Source organism: Canis aureus, chromosome X (assembly GCF_053574225.1).
Source record: "Canis aureus isolate CA01 chromosome X, VMU_Caureus_v.1.0, whole genome shotgun sequence".
Taxonomy (NCBI): domain Eukaryota; kingdom Metazoa; phylum Chordata; class Mammalia; order Carnivora; family Canidae; genus Canis; species Canis aureus.
In genome coordinates this window covers 23119503-23136417 of record NC_135649.1, presented here as the reverse complement: position 1 = coordinate 23136417, position 16915 = coordinate 23119503, and the positions used below count along the sequence as shown (strand labels likewise).

The window sequence follows — 16915 nt, the reverse complement described above, 5'->3', positions numbered from 1 at the left end:
CATTATACACATAAAACTCCAAATAGCTAAAAATTTATAAATCATGGCTTTTGAAAGGAGTTCTCTGCTAAACATGGTCATAGATGCAATGAGCTAGAAGACACCTTAAAAGGCTAACTAACTCACTGCCAAAGTCTTCAGAGTCAAAACAGAATCTCATTTTCAAAGCTAACAGAAAAGCTATTTACATTGTCCTTCAATAATATATTTCAATGATCCAAAGAACCCTGTCAAACTTTCCTACCTCAAACCTAAGCCTTTCATGCTCCAGATTAATTCTTACCATTTTTATTTTTAACTTTTTTATCTTATTAACATATAAACCTCTTCATATCTTTTTGTGCAAGCACAGCACTTTAAATTTATTTCTACTAAGCTTCAGGTTGTGAAATTCAACCAATCCATCATTCCAATTTCTCTAGTTCCTTCCTTTTGAATCTGGGTTGATCCAAAGTATTTGCTAGCTCTCCAATATTACGTATTCCATAAACTTGACAGGCACATTCTAACAGTCCAAGAACACTCAAAATTTAAATTAAAGTTTTTTTTTAAATGGATGCTTTGCTTTTTTTTATTTTTTTTATTTGTTATTTATGATAGTCACAGAGAGAGAGAGAGAGAGAGAGGCAGAGACACAGGCAGAGGGAGGAGCAGGCTCCATGCACCGGGAGCCCGACGTGGGATTCGATCCCGGGTCTCCAGGATCGCGCCCTGGGCCAAAGGCAGGCGCTAAACCGCTGCGCCACCCAGGGATCCCTAAATTAAAGTTTTAAGAAATATCTGATCTTATAAAACATCTGCCAAAATTAGTGTCTTCGATATAGCAACTCAGATTTTTTTTTAGATTTTTCTTTTTATTCGGCTTGAACTGATAATACAAAATGAATCAAACAAAATATTAAGCATTGCTTCACACCCCTATTAGCACTTTAGGTCAAGAAAACATTTATGATAAACAGCAACTACTTTAAAATGTCCATTATTTGGGGGTACCGGGGTGGCTCAGTCAGTTAAGTAACTCTTGATTTCAACTCAAGTCATTATCTCAGGGTGGTGAGTGCATGCCCTGCATCAAGCTCTGCACTGGACGTGGAGCCTGCTTAAGATTCTCCCTCCCTCTCCCCTGCTCTCTCATCACCTCTCTCCATCTCTTAAAAAAAAAGGTCTATTGTTTGCATTGTTAGTTTCTGGTGCTTTTAATTTTTAGGCTATATAAATCTATTTTTGTCTTAATTACCTCAGCTGACAAAAGACTGACAATGCTAATATTAAAAATGTGTTATATTTAAAAAAGTGTTCAGGGGATCCCTGGGTGGCTCGGCGGTTTGGCGCCTGCCTTTGGCCCAGGGCGCGATCCTTGGGTCCCGGGATCAAGTCCCGCGTCGGGCTCCCGGCATGGAGCCTGCTTCTCCCTCCTCCTGTGTCTCTGCCTCTCTCTCTCTCTCTCTCTCTCTCTCTATGTCTATCATAAATAAATAAATAAATAAATAAATAAATAAATATTTTAAAAAATAAAAATAAAAAAGTGTTCAATATCAATTTGAACACTGTCAAGAAGCACTAGAAATTAAGAGGAACACACACACAATTCATGTTAGAAAGTAACAAAGTAAATTGCATGAAGCTAAAATATCTCTTCTACTTAATTATTCTCTGTCTCATCATATTCTTTTAAAGACTCAAGTTAGGCAACAATTCCTTCTCATTAAAAATCCTTAAGTTATTCACACAGTCTCAAATATCACCTGACTAATTACAAAGAGGGAAAGGTATCTTTAAAGAGGACAGCTCTGGAGGTCATCATATTAACCAACTGATCAAACTTAGCATCATCACCAAGCTTAGAACAACCTAGGTCAATGTGCCTCCTGATGTGATACAGTAACAAATACACACCACTTATGTGACATTCTTGTCCAAAATGCTTAACCTAAATCTAACAATGAGCAAATGAGATAAATGTGGGATTCTCCAAAACAATAAGCCTAGGCACCTTAAAAAGCCATTGTCATGAAAAACAAAAAGTTGTAGATTGAAAGAGACTGAAGAGAATCACCAATCAAATGCAATATGTGAACCCTGCCTGGAACATCAATTTAAAAAAAGAGCTATGAGAGGCACTCTGGGAACAACTGGAGAATTTTGTACATGGACTGTGTACCAGATGACATTACTGAATCAATGTTAACAGTTTCAGGTAGGATATAGGTACTGTGGTTATGTAAGTAAAGGTCCTTATTTTTAGGATATAAATGCTTAGGTATTTAGAGGTGAATACTCATGATGTCCACAGCTTATTTTCAATTAGCTCAGAAATCTAGATATATATATATATTTATGAATATCAGATTCAGATATATTTCTAAATATAGATATGTTCCTGTATTTCTGAATACAAAATACAAATTCTATATGTATATATAGATGCTATGTATGTATATACAAGTGCATATATGGGTAGAGGACAAAATGTTAACAATTAGAGAATCTAAATGAATATATGATATTTGAAATTTTTCAAGATAAAAAGTTGAAGAAAATAAGAAAAGAATACATACCATGGCAGTTCTAGACTTGATAAACCAGTCAAATCTAAACTGAGGAGCATTCCGTACACACTGTCTTAATTCTTCATATACGTTTTCTCTATCAAAGCCCATTTTGTGTAACATACAAATCAAGAATCTATCTTCTTCCTCAGTATAGTTCTTTCCTTTGCTGGTCCCATACTGAATACGCAACTGATGAAATGGAGCCTTGTATCTTGCAATCTGCAAATTTAAACAAAATAGCCACTTTAAATGTGCAATAAGTCAAAGCTAATTACCATGTCAATTAAAACAACCTGATAATAATTTTAAAATTACGAAATATAGTACTTTGGCATCCAGGGCTTTCTTGATACTGATCCTTCGTTGAATTCTTGCTTCTCCACGTTCAATTTGAGCCATGATTTTCTCAATGTCCTGCAATTCATTGCAACGTTCCCAAAATACAGCTGAAAAACAGAATTATCACTTTTCAATAAGTGTACTAGCATCTTAAGTAAATGAATCCAAGGAACTGTAGAATAAAGAATTAACAGGACATGATACAGTGAACTTTATACTATTTAAAACTAAGATTCATATTCATCTGTGTGTGTGTGTATATATATATATTCAATTATCAAATACCCTTAACTTCTTATTTAAAAGTAAGGCCTCAGAAGGTTTTAGGTTAGTGAATCTCTTTTCGTGAAATATTATGGAATATTTAATTATCAATCATAAATTACTAGAATTTCAAAAGATACTACAGATGTTAATTTAAGCTATGCTTTCATTGAAACAGGATATAGAAGCGACCATACACATAAATAAAGTAAAACAGAAGAGAGGGTGGCCATATAAACTTGAGTACATAGCTTCCCTAGCACGCAAAAACAAAAATGAAACCCATTATCAAGAGGTCACTCAGACTTCCTATGAAGCAGCAATTTCTACCAAAACTCTTACTTTACCTTTGGAACCACTCACACAATATTTCCAATGACCCATATCTTGTTTTCTAAACTTACTTGAAACAGTCTTTTCTCTTAAAAACAAAAAACATAAAAAACCCACAAAGTCACCCAAATTTGGCAGCTTTATGTCACATGTTATGACTTCAGTGAAAGACCTTTTAATGGCATATTCTACCTTCTCAAATTTCTCATTTTTAGAGCCTATCACAAAAGGAATGTTAGTGCTGATTTTTATCTATTTTTGTGGGGGTAGGGCTTCAACAACAAACATTATTTCTCACAGTTCTGGAGGCTGGCAAGTCCCAACATCAAGGTGCTGGCAGATTCCAAGTCCAGTGAGATCTCATACCCTGGTTCATAGATGACCATTTTCCCAATGTGTCTTCACATGGTGGAAAGGGTAAGGGAGCTCTCTGGGGTCTCTTCTATAAGGGCACTAATCCCATTCATGAGGGCTCCACCCTTACAACCTCATCACCTTCCAAAGGCCCCACCTGCTAATACCATCATGTTGGGGGTTAGGATCTCAACATAGAATTTAAGGGGAAAGCATTCATCCCATAGCACAAATAGGTACATTAGTGGGCCATTTTCTTCTTTGCACTGGACACTAACCACCCATCTCAGCATCACATGAGAAACTGTCACTCTGACTTTTATAAGCACCTTTGTTCATTTTTTCATTCTCTCACTTATTCGCTCAACATATAAATGCCTGCTATGTATAATATGCTCACAAGTAGCCAATTGTATACATTTCTTCTTTTATTGTAACAAACTACATAAAGCATTCCATCTCCCTACCCTCTGACGTGGGCCCCAATTAAGCTGTCCTGAGCTAGACATGCCACCAGAACACCTGACACTGTATTTTTAATCACTTGTTTTCCCACAATTTCATACACATTGATGCTATTTTGAAGAAAATTCTACTTCAGAAAATCCCTCTGCACAAAATCTCTTATACTCTACATTCTATTCATGCTGCTAGAATTTTTCTCTCTCATCTATTTTTACCCTAAGCCCCCAAATGCTCTAAAACTTACGTGATAAAGCTTAAGAGAAATAGTGATATTATGCCGGAATCAAGGAAAAGGAAATTCATAAATCTGATATTATATAAAATAAAAACTCGGGATCCCTGGGTGGCGCAGCGGTTTAGCACCTGCCTTTGGCCCAGAGCGCGATCCTGGAGACCCAGGATCGAATCTCACGTCGGGCTCCCGGTGCATGGAGCCTGCTTCTCCCTCTGCCTGTGTCTCTGCCTCTCTCTCTCTCTCTGTGACTATCATAAAAAATAAAAAATAAAAAAAAAGAAAGGCAAGCTCCTTTCTCAGGACCTTTGGAAAAACAATTTTAAAAAAATAAAAAAATAAAAATAAAAATTAAAACTCAATATAATCAGCCTCTAAATTCCCTGGTAATCACCAGAGAAACTCTTTTCAGATTTCCAAAAGAAAAAAGTGTCTTTTCTCTAATGAACCTGGATTTCTCTAAGCACTAACACTCTAGATAAATTAAAAGCTGTTTCTAGTTTATATCCATTTTTGGTGTATTTATTAGTACTATAATGTTTCCTCTCTGCTATTTTTCACTGCAAAAACACAGAATTTCAGTTGTTAAGCTGAATAGGCTTTGAGGGGTTAGCATAGAAACCTAAACCTACTTTGTAATATTGTTTCTATAAGAAAAAAATGCTCTAGATACAGCTCATATTGAGACTAAATTTGAAAGTTCAATCTATGGGACGCCCGGGTGGCTCAGTGGTTGAGCGTCTGCCTTCAGCCCTGGGGTCCTGGAATAGAGTCCCACATTGGGATCTCTGCAGGGAGCCTGCTTCTCCTTCTGCCTGTGTCTCTGCCTCTCTCTCTCTCTTTGTGTCTCTCATGAACAAATAAATAAAATCTTTAAAGAAAAAGAAAGTTCAATCTATTTGGAAGTTAGAAACTTACTATTCTACATATGGAAAACTTGATAGAGATAATTACATATTTTTAATAAGATTTCTTTCTCTTTTTTAAAAAAAAGATTTATTTATTTATTCATGAGAGACACAAAGAGAGAGAGAGAGGCAGAGACACAGGCAGAGGGAGAAGCAGGCTCCTCACAGGGAGCCCAAAGTAGAACAGGATCCTGGATTCCAGGATCACACCCTGAGCTGAAGGCAGACACTCAGCCACTGAGCCACCCAGGTGTCCCTCTTTCTCTCTCTCTCTCTCTCTTTTTTTAAGATTTTATTTATTTATTCATGAGAGACACAGAGAGAGAGAAGCAGAGACACAGGCAGTGGGAAAAGCAGGCTCACTGCAGGGAGCCCAATGCAAGCATCAATCTCAGGACCCCAAGATCACAACCTGAGCCAAAGGCAGACGCTCAACCACTGAGCCACCCAAGCATCCCAGTAAGATTTCTTTCAGAAGCCTGAGGTTGGATATGCTATGATATGGGAATTAGTATTAACTTTATATGCTTCAAGACAAAAGACACAGCTGAGAAAGAAAGGGATATGATTCTAGAACAAATCAAAAGATTTATTCAACCAGTCTTTTTAGATCTATTCCAGCTTGCCCCGAGTTAATGGAATGCACATGACCTGTCTAGAGTTGACTGGAACCCTGAGGGTGTTTGAGGATATAAAAGGGCCCGAGAGGAGTTTTCTACTTCAAGGATGACCTAGAAAGACACTAATTCAATCCTCCGAACCTGGTCTCAGATTTGAATTGCCGAGAAAAGGACCAAAATTTCAGAGATGAGAAAGTGGGAAACGAATTTTGTCAATGCTCATTCAATGGCTACACTCGTTTCATTAGGGCTTTATCTGGCTCTATTAGCTAACTACTAAAGACAAGAGCAGTCCCTTTAGATAAATCTTATAATCTTTTTGTGGAGATACAATTATATTTTATACTTTCACCTACACTTTATTCGAAAAAGTTTAAAAGATCTCTGAACAATGATACAATTAAATTGACACTAAAGAAATGAATAAGGATACAATTAAACAATATCTCTAAAATTATACACAAACCTGAATACTCCATAACTTCCTCAGGGGATTTGCCCTCCACCTCTCGAGCTATATTATCAATGTCATCTCTTCCATACTTCTCATTAGCTTTAATAAACTGGTTAAAATCTCGCTTAGTCCAGTTTGTAAATCCCTGTGAACAGAAATTAAGCATCATCAATTCAAGTTAAATTAGCAAACCCATTTATTGTTCTACTTATTTCTATACAATGATACATTAAAAACAGTTTAAAAGACTTAAAATGTTCCTCCTTACAAAATCCCAGGGGTTTTTTTAGAATCAGAAGTTGAATGTTATAAAACTAACTGCTTTTCGGACGCCTGGGTGGTTCAGCAGTTGAGCATATGCCTTTGGCTCAGGGGATCACGCCCCACATTGGGCTCCGGGCATGGAGCCTGCTTCTCCCTCTGCCTGTGTCTCTCCCTCTCTCTCTGTCTCGAATGAATGAATGAATGAATGAGTAAATATTTTTTAAAAATAACTGCTTTTCTATCATGAAGAGACTGAGGTTGGATATGCTTTACTTCTCTCCAAGTAAAACAAACCTATTTCTAGTTCCTAGATATTGTATAGTTTTTAATTCTATACTTTACAGATGCCCACATTAAAATACAAATGCAATGATATAAAAATGCTAATATAAATAATGAAGTCTTCATACTCAAGTACTTCAACAGTTTTTTTCCAAAGATCTGTTCCCATGTAAATTAAGAAAGGAATGTGATTGTATTAGTTAAAAAACAGAGAGGAAAATATAAGAATGTAGAAAAAAATTTTGTAGGTCTTTACATCATTCCAAACTACAGGTGACCCTTGAATAATATGTGTTTAACTGTGTGGGCCCCCTTCTACATGGATTTTTTTTTGATAAATACTGTACAGTACTATAAATGTATCTTCTCTTCCTTATGATCTTCTTAATAACATTTTCTCTTCTCTACCTTCCTTTATTGTAAGAACACAGTATGTAATATATGTAACATACAAAATATTTGTTAACTGACGTTTATGTCAGCAGTAAGGCTTCCAGTCAATCAGGAGGTAAGTTTTGGGAGAGCCAAAAGTTATAGGAAATTTTTCAGCTTATATGGAGAGTCAGCACCCCTAATTCCCACATTGTTGAAGGGTCAACTATACTGTGAATACATAATTTCTATTCAAAATTGTATTCATAAATAGAATTTCTATAAATAGATTACTGGTCCCATTCAATTTCTTTATTAAAAGACAGAACAGTTGAACTAATCAATGTTTTAAATCTCTTTGGTATTATTAGTAGCTCTGTGATGTCATAAAACAAAGAATTTGTTTTCTACTCTTTATATCCCAACCCGTAACAATGTGATATCCCTGGCTGTTCAAAACTCTATTCCTAGTCTTTAGCTGGTGAAGATTTCAGGTGACTCCACATTTTCTTTGCCATGATTTTTTAAAAAGATTAATTATCTAAGGTACCAGAGAAGGACGTTTAAAGATGAATTCAACTATTAGAAGGGGCAAAAAAATTATTTTACTTCTAATTACAAACTAAAGCAATTTCTCAATTGATACTGTATATTCACAATATAGTGTACATTCACCATATACTATAAACCAATTAGCATTCTAAGACCATAACTTTATTTTCACATTCAGGAAATAAATTGTGAAAATAAAACATGAAGATTTAAATGTTTTATTTTATTCTTTGGTTAAGTCCTAATATTCAGACAACTGCAATTACATTTTCAAACTTAACTTTATGACTTTCAGGCATTTGGCTCAAAAGCTTATGAATATAATTTGTAAAGATTTACACAACATAACAAAGAAAAGACCTACATAATAAATAAGATATAAATATAAAAACTATCTTTCAGTAATTAATGTGGCAGCTTTCCTATCACTGTGCCTTGCATATTGTTCAAAAGAATCTATTGAATAAATAAATCTTGCTGACAACTTTCTATACTAAGGTGGTAACATAGAGTACACGTTTTGTTTATTATCTTGCAAGGATCTTTTATGCTGTAACTTTTTCTAGCTTCTACAGGTTATTCATCTTTTATAAATTATTTGTATATTGTTTCTACACTCATTAAACTCATTAAAGCAACGATGACCAGAAAGTATTAATATTTTGTTCAAATGAAAATGTTCCCTATTTAATAACTATTAACTTCTAATTATACAATAATCATCTTACAAAGTTTCAGAAATCTCTCATTGTTGTATTAAAGTTCTCTCCAAGAAAGAATGAAAGGCATCTTGAGAATTATGAAATTATTCCATAAATAAAATATTAGTAGAGTATAATTTCAGAGGACAGTTCACAGTCGATAAAATAAATTTAAAATTCCAAGGATATGCTAGTAATTATTATCTATCAGGATTCATACATGGATTAACTGACTGATAAAAATACATGTCTTCTTAGTAATAACTGACACTTATATTTTGCATTTATGTATTTTCTAGCAATTCTGAATGGGTGTATTCTACAAAAACAATAAAAAATAGGAATAGCTGATCTTAATGTATGTTTACAATATAGCCCTGAGTGTTGCTGATGTGTCTAATCAGCCCATACAATAAAAGGTAAATGTGATCTGTTTTTTCTTTTTTCTACTAGCTAATTAGAAGCACTTCTGGCACTTAAAATAATTTACTTGTGTGAGAAGTTTTTCTTTTTCTTCAGTCTCTTCTGGTGTAAGAGGTTCAGCTCCATCAATCTTTTTTTGCTCCTCTCTTTGAGCCACAGCTGGATTTGGAATATCAGGATTCCTTGGGACCTATAAACCAAGAGATGAATGATAAGTAAACTATTGGGAAAAGGTAATTGAGGATGTATATACACATATCAATCTTAGAGTTATTTCAACAGTAAACAATTTAAAGTCATACCAGAATGACATATAATCCTCTCCATGTTCTTACTACCATGATATTACTAAAATAAAAACCATTCTTAAATGTGCTGCATATTTTAGAATTAAACCCCTTGCTAAAATGCCACATTATGTTCTAGATTTAATCATAACTGTGGAACAAAATACATCCTTATAAAACTGTAATACATGGTAGTAACAATAATATTATGCCAACATCAACATTATACAATAAAATCTCAAGCCCAGAAAAAAAACAGAAATAGTCCATATTCACCTGGCAATACAGACCAGGGTAGAGAAGTACAATGCACCTGAAGATTGCATTCAATGCTCTGATCAGTTCAAAATGCAAAAAGAAAGGTGTGATTTTTACTGCCTGCCAGGGTATGGAAAGGGAGAGCATCTTCACATAAAATGCAAAGACTGGAAGAAGTGAGAGGATAATGAAGAACCAAAAAAAGTAGAGAATATATATGAGGGAATGGGTAGCAGAGCACACAAATAGCTATGATGGAACCTGCAGTCAAGAGAAAAAGTTACAGTAGCAGTAACCAACAGAAATTCTAGTCTTTTAGATACAGAGCTACAAATACACTGACAACTAAGCAGAGAGCTCAAGTCCAAAAGACTGAGGAAAGAAGCTCAGCTCTCCAAGGAAGTAAGCAGTCAGCCATTCACTCGTACCTCAAAACTGTGGCCTCTATGTTCAAGGTATCAGAGTGAACACAGACAAACAGGACAGTTCAGCAGTATAGAGCAGCAGTCACAGTATGGAGTGACAAACTAAGTCACTCAGGCCAAAGCCTCACACCATGTCTGTGTGCACCTGCAGTAACAACTGTAAGCACCATAATTTAAGAGGACAGGTACATAACACATGAAGTACAATTTATAGCATTCCATTAAACATGAAAAGGGTTGACACTAAGCCTTCCACTGTTTGATATGCACACCTACCATAAATAACTCATTCACTAGGGATATCAAATAATCATGGTTTTACTACAATGTAATTATAATACATATCAAAGTATTTTTCTAATTGTTATACATATCTCATAGAGTTTAAAACTATAGCAATGTAACTTGAACTATGTATTTCTTAAAACAATTGCATCCAATGGTTTTTTAAATGTAAACTCTACTAACTGGGTCTAAAAGAATTACTGAAAAAAAAAAAACATGTTCGTGTGCAATCATCAGTACCAGACAATCAGATTAATAAGTACTGATTAAATGTCTATTATGGGGGGATCCCTGGGCGGCTCAGCGGTTTAGCGCCTGCCCAGGGCGTAATCCTGGAGTCTTGGGATCAAGTCCCACATCGGGATCCCTGCAGGGAGCCTGCTTCTCCCTCTGCCTAGGTCTCTGCCTCTCTCTCTCTCTGTGTCTCTCATGAATAAATAAATAAAATCTTTTAAAAATAAATAAATGTCTATTATGTCCATAGCACTATGATAGGTATTCATTGAAATATAAAAGTAGTGGATATGGTCCTTGCCTACAGGAAGATTACAACCTAGTTATGGAATTCTGAATTCTAAGGATTTGGGGAGATGGGGAAGAAGAGGGAAACATTCTAGGCTGGAACAATATGGGCAAAAGTGGTGAAAGTAAGGCCAGGAAAGACCATATAGGGTTTATATTAAAAAGGGATAAGAAACAAGGCCAGGTTGAGATATATTTATAAGGGCTTTTGAAACTACACAGTAGTGGGGCACCTGGGTGGCTCAGCCAAGCATGTGACTCCTAATCGCAGCTCAGGTCTTGATCTCAGGGTCATGAGTTCAAACCCTATGACAGGCCCCATGCTGGGCAGTGAGCCTACTTAAACAAAAACTATACAGTAGACAACAGCAACCATTAGAGATTTTTCAGGAAGAGACTAAAGTGCCAAAATGTAGTGTTCTCACTTGTAAGCTTTGTGATGGATGGATTGAAGGAGGGAAGCAACTAGAGGTAAAAGAACCAGCTGAATGGTCATAATCTAGAAATGAGGTATGATCATCTGGCCTAGGATGGTAACAAATGGAAATAGAAAAGAAGGTATAAGTTAAAAATGAGATGCATTTCAGTGACAAGCATGGTCAAAAGTAACTTTTATCAAAAATAAATATAAAAAATAACTTTTACAATAGCTAAATTCAAGTTTTAAATTATAGGCACACCAGCGATTCCATTCCTAATATATCTATACAAAGACCTTTGCACACATGTTCACAGCAGCTTTACTCATAGCAGCCAAAAACCAGAAAACAGTCCGATGTCCACCAACATGAGAATGGATAAGCAAACTGTGATATATTCTTACAATGGAATAGTACTCAGCAATGAAAAGGAATGAGTAACTGATAATGGGACACGAATGCAACTCAAAAACATTATGCTAAGGGAAAGACACCTTACACATAATGTTTGATTCCATTTATGTGAAATTCTAAGGAAAAAAACTAATCTACGGAGGAAAATAATATCAGAACAGTGGTTGCCTCTGGGAAGTGAGTATAGAAATTGGGAAGAGGCACTTTCTGGAGTGACAGAAATGTTCTATGTTTTTATAGGGGTTTCAGTTATGTCAGCATATACATTTGTCAAAATAAATTGAATGAAACACTTAAGATTTATACATTTCATTGTATGCAAATCTTACCTTAAAAAAAGAATTGAGTAAATATTGAACTCTGATTAATGATACGCATATTGAAGTGTTTCCAGGTAAAATATACTTATATCTGCAACTTTGAAGTGCATAAAAAAAATAAGTTGGATATCCATTTGCTAGAGGCTGGACAAATGGACAAACAGATGATAAACACAGCAAGATGTAAACTGGAGAATATATGTGGTTGTGTACACAGACTTCATTGTATAGTTATTTCAATATTTTGTGTGTTTACAATTTTTTCATAACAAAATGTTTGGGGAAAATTACAGATATAGCTTTAAAAGTTTAACAGATCCTTGCTGGTATGTGAAATTACTTTGGCTTCAAATTTTAATTTTAACTCAAGAAAAACCTCTTTAATCTTAAGACATTTCTCTATCAAATAGCTTCGAATTTTCCATGTCCAACAAACCATACTTTAACAAAGTATTTCATAAACACCAAATTTTATGCCAGAAAATGGAAACATACCTGGAAACATACCCACACAAAATAAACTGTTTATTCCTATGCAGATATCCCCAGTACTAAAAATTTCCACCTGAACTTTAATAAAAGTAAAATCATATTATATTATACCAATAGATTTTAGATTTTAGGCTCCATGGCAGACTACTTCTTCCATATCCACTGTTCATATTTTTAATACAGCACAACTTTAGAATGACTTCATCCATGTTATGTTTACTAATTTTAATTCAAATACATAAAATTTAATTCAAATACTGCTAAAATTTCTAGAATTAGAAATGACTCAAAATTCCTACATTCTTATATCTCCTCCCATAAGAAAAAAGTCCTTAATATTCATCATTTTTAAAAGCTATTCATTTTTTACTTTATGAGGTTCTTATCAGCACTAAACTTCCTGGAGTGATTTCAAAGTGCTATGTAAGAATTAAGTAGACAAATTATAGACCAAAAATACTAAAGGGATACCTAGAAGCTAACCCAAGCATTCATACTGTGTGTCTTACTGTTGGCCCCCAGTAACACATAATACAGCCACAATTTAATTAAAGTTATCTTTCAAAAGGAAACATCTCAATTATTACTTAGATTTCTAGTCAGACACACTAAGGCATTTTAATTAAGAGCTGTGTTCCATTGAGAAGTGAGAAAAAAAAATTCTGGTCTTGGCTAGATTGAGTTTTAGCAAGCATTTCACAGAAATATGGAATAATGAATTAAATGTGGTGGCACACAAACTGAAATCAGCACACTGTACTGTTCTACCACTGCAAACAGGTGGCTCACAATGGCACATTACCAAAACTCACAAAGATTATGGAACTTCCTTCATTTGTCAAATGTTTGTAACTGTCTCTAAAGAATTTTTTATGAAAAATAAATGTTAGAATGTTCTACAGCTTTCTTCAGCTTCAAATATGGCAAAAGTCTTTCACTCCAGGTCTTAGATTCAACGAGACTTCTAGATTCTCTGGATATTTTTAATTCTGCAATTGAAATTTCAATTAAGTCATCCACTACCAATAAAAAGATTTCAGGGAACACAGTGATTAAATACATTAAGTAATTCCTTTAAGTTGCAAAAGCAATAAAGCTTCTGAATGTGTCTAACTTGCAACAAGGTCAAAGCTTAGACAGCAGGGAGAATTAGCACACAATGCACTGCTATCCACCAAGTGGTTAGGGCAAAACAAATAGTATTTCTCAGTCTCAACTAAAACAAAACTCTTTAATTCCAGATCTTATCATGAGCAATATTGTTGTGACCTTGTTGTCGTAAATATCGGGGGCAGGGGGAACAAAATAGAAAATAAAAATGCAAATAAGTAGGCTCTGGAGCAAAATGCTCCTTACCAACTGCTTCAAAAGTACAGAGCCCAAGGCACCTGGGTGGCTGGGTCTTTAAGAGTCTGCTTTTGGCTCAGGTCATAAGCTTGGGATCCTGGGATTGAGCTCTGCTTCTCCCTCTGCCTCTGCCCCTCCTGCTCATGCTCTCTGTCTCTCTCTCTGTCTCTCTCTCTCTCTTTCAAATAAATAAAAATAAAATATTTGAAAAAAAAAGTACCGAGCCCCTTACTGGTCCCACCCAAAATCACTACAGAGTAAAACTATGGGGACTCAAAATGGACAGAACAGTACTGTGTACAATACCCTCAGCTATAAGACTACACCTCTCTCCCCTGAGCTAGCAATCCTATAAGCAGAAGGAGGAAAGGAGTCCCTTTCTGAGAACCTAACTATACACAGAGAATACCAGGTAACTGCACTGTAGCAATTCTTTTCAACTGAGAATAAGCTATTGCTCCACTCATTTTGTGGCTCTACTAGGTTTTCTGGAGCTATAAGGGAAGAAAAAACAATGCTAGGTATCTTTGAGAAGATATGTATAACAGTTATCAATATCACATCATCCTTGCAAAAAAAAAAAAAAAACAGCTTTTGCAGATGACTAGCATGCCATGCTCATCTGTCCATACTCTGAACTCAAACACAACACCTACCCAATTAAAGCACCCACCTTAGCTCAGGTCTGCATCCCCTGGTAAAGAATGGAAGAGACAAGGTTCAGAAAGAGCCAATATCCAGAATGTACTCTTATTTGTCTTATAAATCCTCAGCTAAATATGCATTTATGGAGGATCAAGGCAAGTCTTAAGATGATACACAAAGGCAATCCAAAATGAAGCTAAAGAGATGACAAGGCTAGAAGAGTGGTAGGGGATGGATTTTCCTTCCACCATCACCACCACTCCAAGCCACCACCATCTTTTCGCACTTCAGCCTCCTGGCTGGTTTCCCTAGAAAAACTTGTCATTCTCTGTATTGCAGCCAGAGTGATCTTTTAAAATATAAATCTGATCATACTCTACCGCTTAAAAGTTGTTTGACCTAGGGAAAATTACCTGACCTCTATGTGCCTTGGTTTCCCCATCTGTAAAACAGGGATGCATAGTTCCAGGGCTGTTATGAGGATAATGAGCTGATCTTTTAAAAGAACTAAGAACAGAAAGGAACATAAGTAAGGACTAAATAAGTATCTGCTATTAGTATTTTACCACCCACCCATCCCTCCACCTTAAAAGCACCTCAGTGGTTTTCCTTGCTCTAAAGCTAAAGTTTAACCTAATTAATGTGACCTACAATTAACTTTCAGTGCTCCACATGATCTGACTCTACTCACTCACCAACTTCATCTCGCACCTCTCCCTCCTTACCAACACTCCTGCCTTCAGTTTCTGAAGGAACCGTCATCCTTCCTCTACTGCAACACCTCTGTACTTATGGCTTCCCTGCCTGAGCTCTTCTCCCCCCACACCTCACTTGACTAATTCCTGTGTATCTCTCCGATCTCAATGTAGTAACACTTCCTTAGGAACCATCTCCCTGATCTCCCAAACCATATTAGATACCCTTATCGTGTTCCCTTGTAGCACCCTCTGTAAGCACAGAAAACAAATAATGTCATTACTCTGTGGTATCAGCTTAATATCTGCCTGCTCTATTAGAACACAAGTTGCATGGACTGAAGGATCTTGTCTGTCTTATTCACTATATTGTCAATATGTGGCATAGGACCTGACACAGAGGAGTACTCAACAAGTATGGATTAAATGAAAACCAACCCTCCTTTCACTCATACTTCTTTCTGTCATTTATCCCTGGGAGGTGAGGAAAAGAGTACGGTGCCATAGCATGGATTCCATGCCATCTTCCCATTCCTCATTCATCCCTGTCATCCCTTCTTCCACCTGCCTCCTTCTTATCACTCTTTGCAGCTGTCCCTTCATTCCTCCCTCCTCTAATGTTTCTCTCTCCTCTATATCCTTCCAGTTGGCCACCACCCAACTGTGATTATGAGACCTCACCCCTAACCACAAACTGCCTGTAATGAAAGGCACTGCTTGCATCAAAACCAGAGTTGTGGTGAGGATGTGGTGGGTGCTTATATTATTGCAGGGAACAGAATCTCAGGATCTCCAAAGAAGGAGTATAAACACTTATATTGGCAGAGATAAATTTTTTTTATTACTGCTATTTGACTACCACTTGGCTCACCTCCCAAACAACATGTCACACCACTATAAACACAGTCCTTATTTAGGGCTGCAAAAAGCAGCAGGGTTATGTCACATGCAGAAATAGCGCAGAATGTCTGAGTGGAAAGAGCATAGCATTTGAACACTGAGGACCCGGACTGGAGACCAGCACCCTTGGCAATTCTGTTAGCTATATGACCTTGAATGAGTCTTTTGACCTCTCAGAACTTTAGTCTCCTCACCTCTTACATGGAGGTTATAATAACATCTATCTCAGAGGGCTATTAGAAATCAAATAAAGTATGTGATAAAGCATTTCATAAATTATAAAATGCTCTACACAGATATTTGGCTGATTACTAACTGGGCTTAACATTTCAATTATTTTTCAAGTCTCACTAATAATAGTCCACAAAAGTAACAAAATAATGATCTAAACCTAAACTTTTTTGACTTTTACTGGGATAATAGATATATTTGTTTACCTCATGAAATATTGTTACTTTATTAATTTAACTATTTTCATTTTTATTTTGAATCTACAATTTCCGGTTTCTTTTGGTATGTCACCATTTTCACTTTCTTTGAAACTGATTTTATTCCTGGTCTGAATGTTCAACCATGGTACTTTTATTCTTTGACAATTTCCTAAGACAGATTTTATCCAGTCATGTTAGTTAAATAGATTCAAATGTAATATTTCCCTAGTCAGATTATAACTAACTACTTATATTCACCTTCAGTTTCTTGTTCCTGTTTATATATATTGAAATTCGGCACACAAATAGCAAGCAAACCCTGTTTTGTCCATTTCAAATGGTAATGTTCTCACTTTGGAC

The 16915-nt window shown here is 35.8% G+C and overlaps 1 protein-coding gene across 6 annotated transcripts in view; it reads right to left on the bottom strand.

The window, feature by feature from the left end:
• SMARCA1 (SNF2 related chromatin remodeling ATPase 1) overlaps positions 1–16915 on the bottom strand; it is a 73062-nt gene that overhangs the window by 13112 nt on the left and 43035 nt on the right. For all 6 annotated transcript variants that reach the window (XM_077889538.1, XM_077889537.1, XM_077889539.1 and 3 more), the window contains 4 exons: positions 9183–9305; positions 6534–6666; positions 2880–2998; positions 2559–2771 (listed from right to left, as the gene is read on the bottom strand). In XM_077889538.1, coding sequence (XP_077745664.1) covers positions 2559–2771; positions 2880–2998; positions 6534–6666; positions 9183–9305 — 588 coding nt within the window. The remainder of the gene's footprint in view (positions 1–2558; positions 2772–2879; positions 2999–6533; positions 6667–9182; positions 9306–16915) is intronic.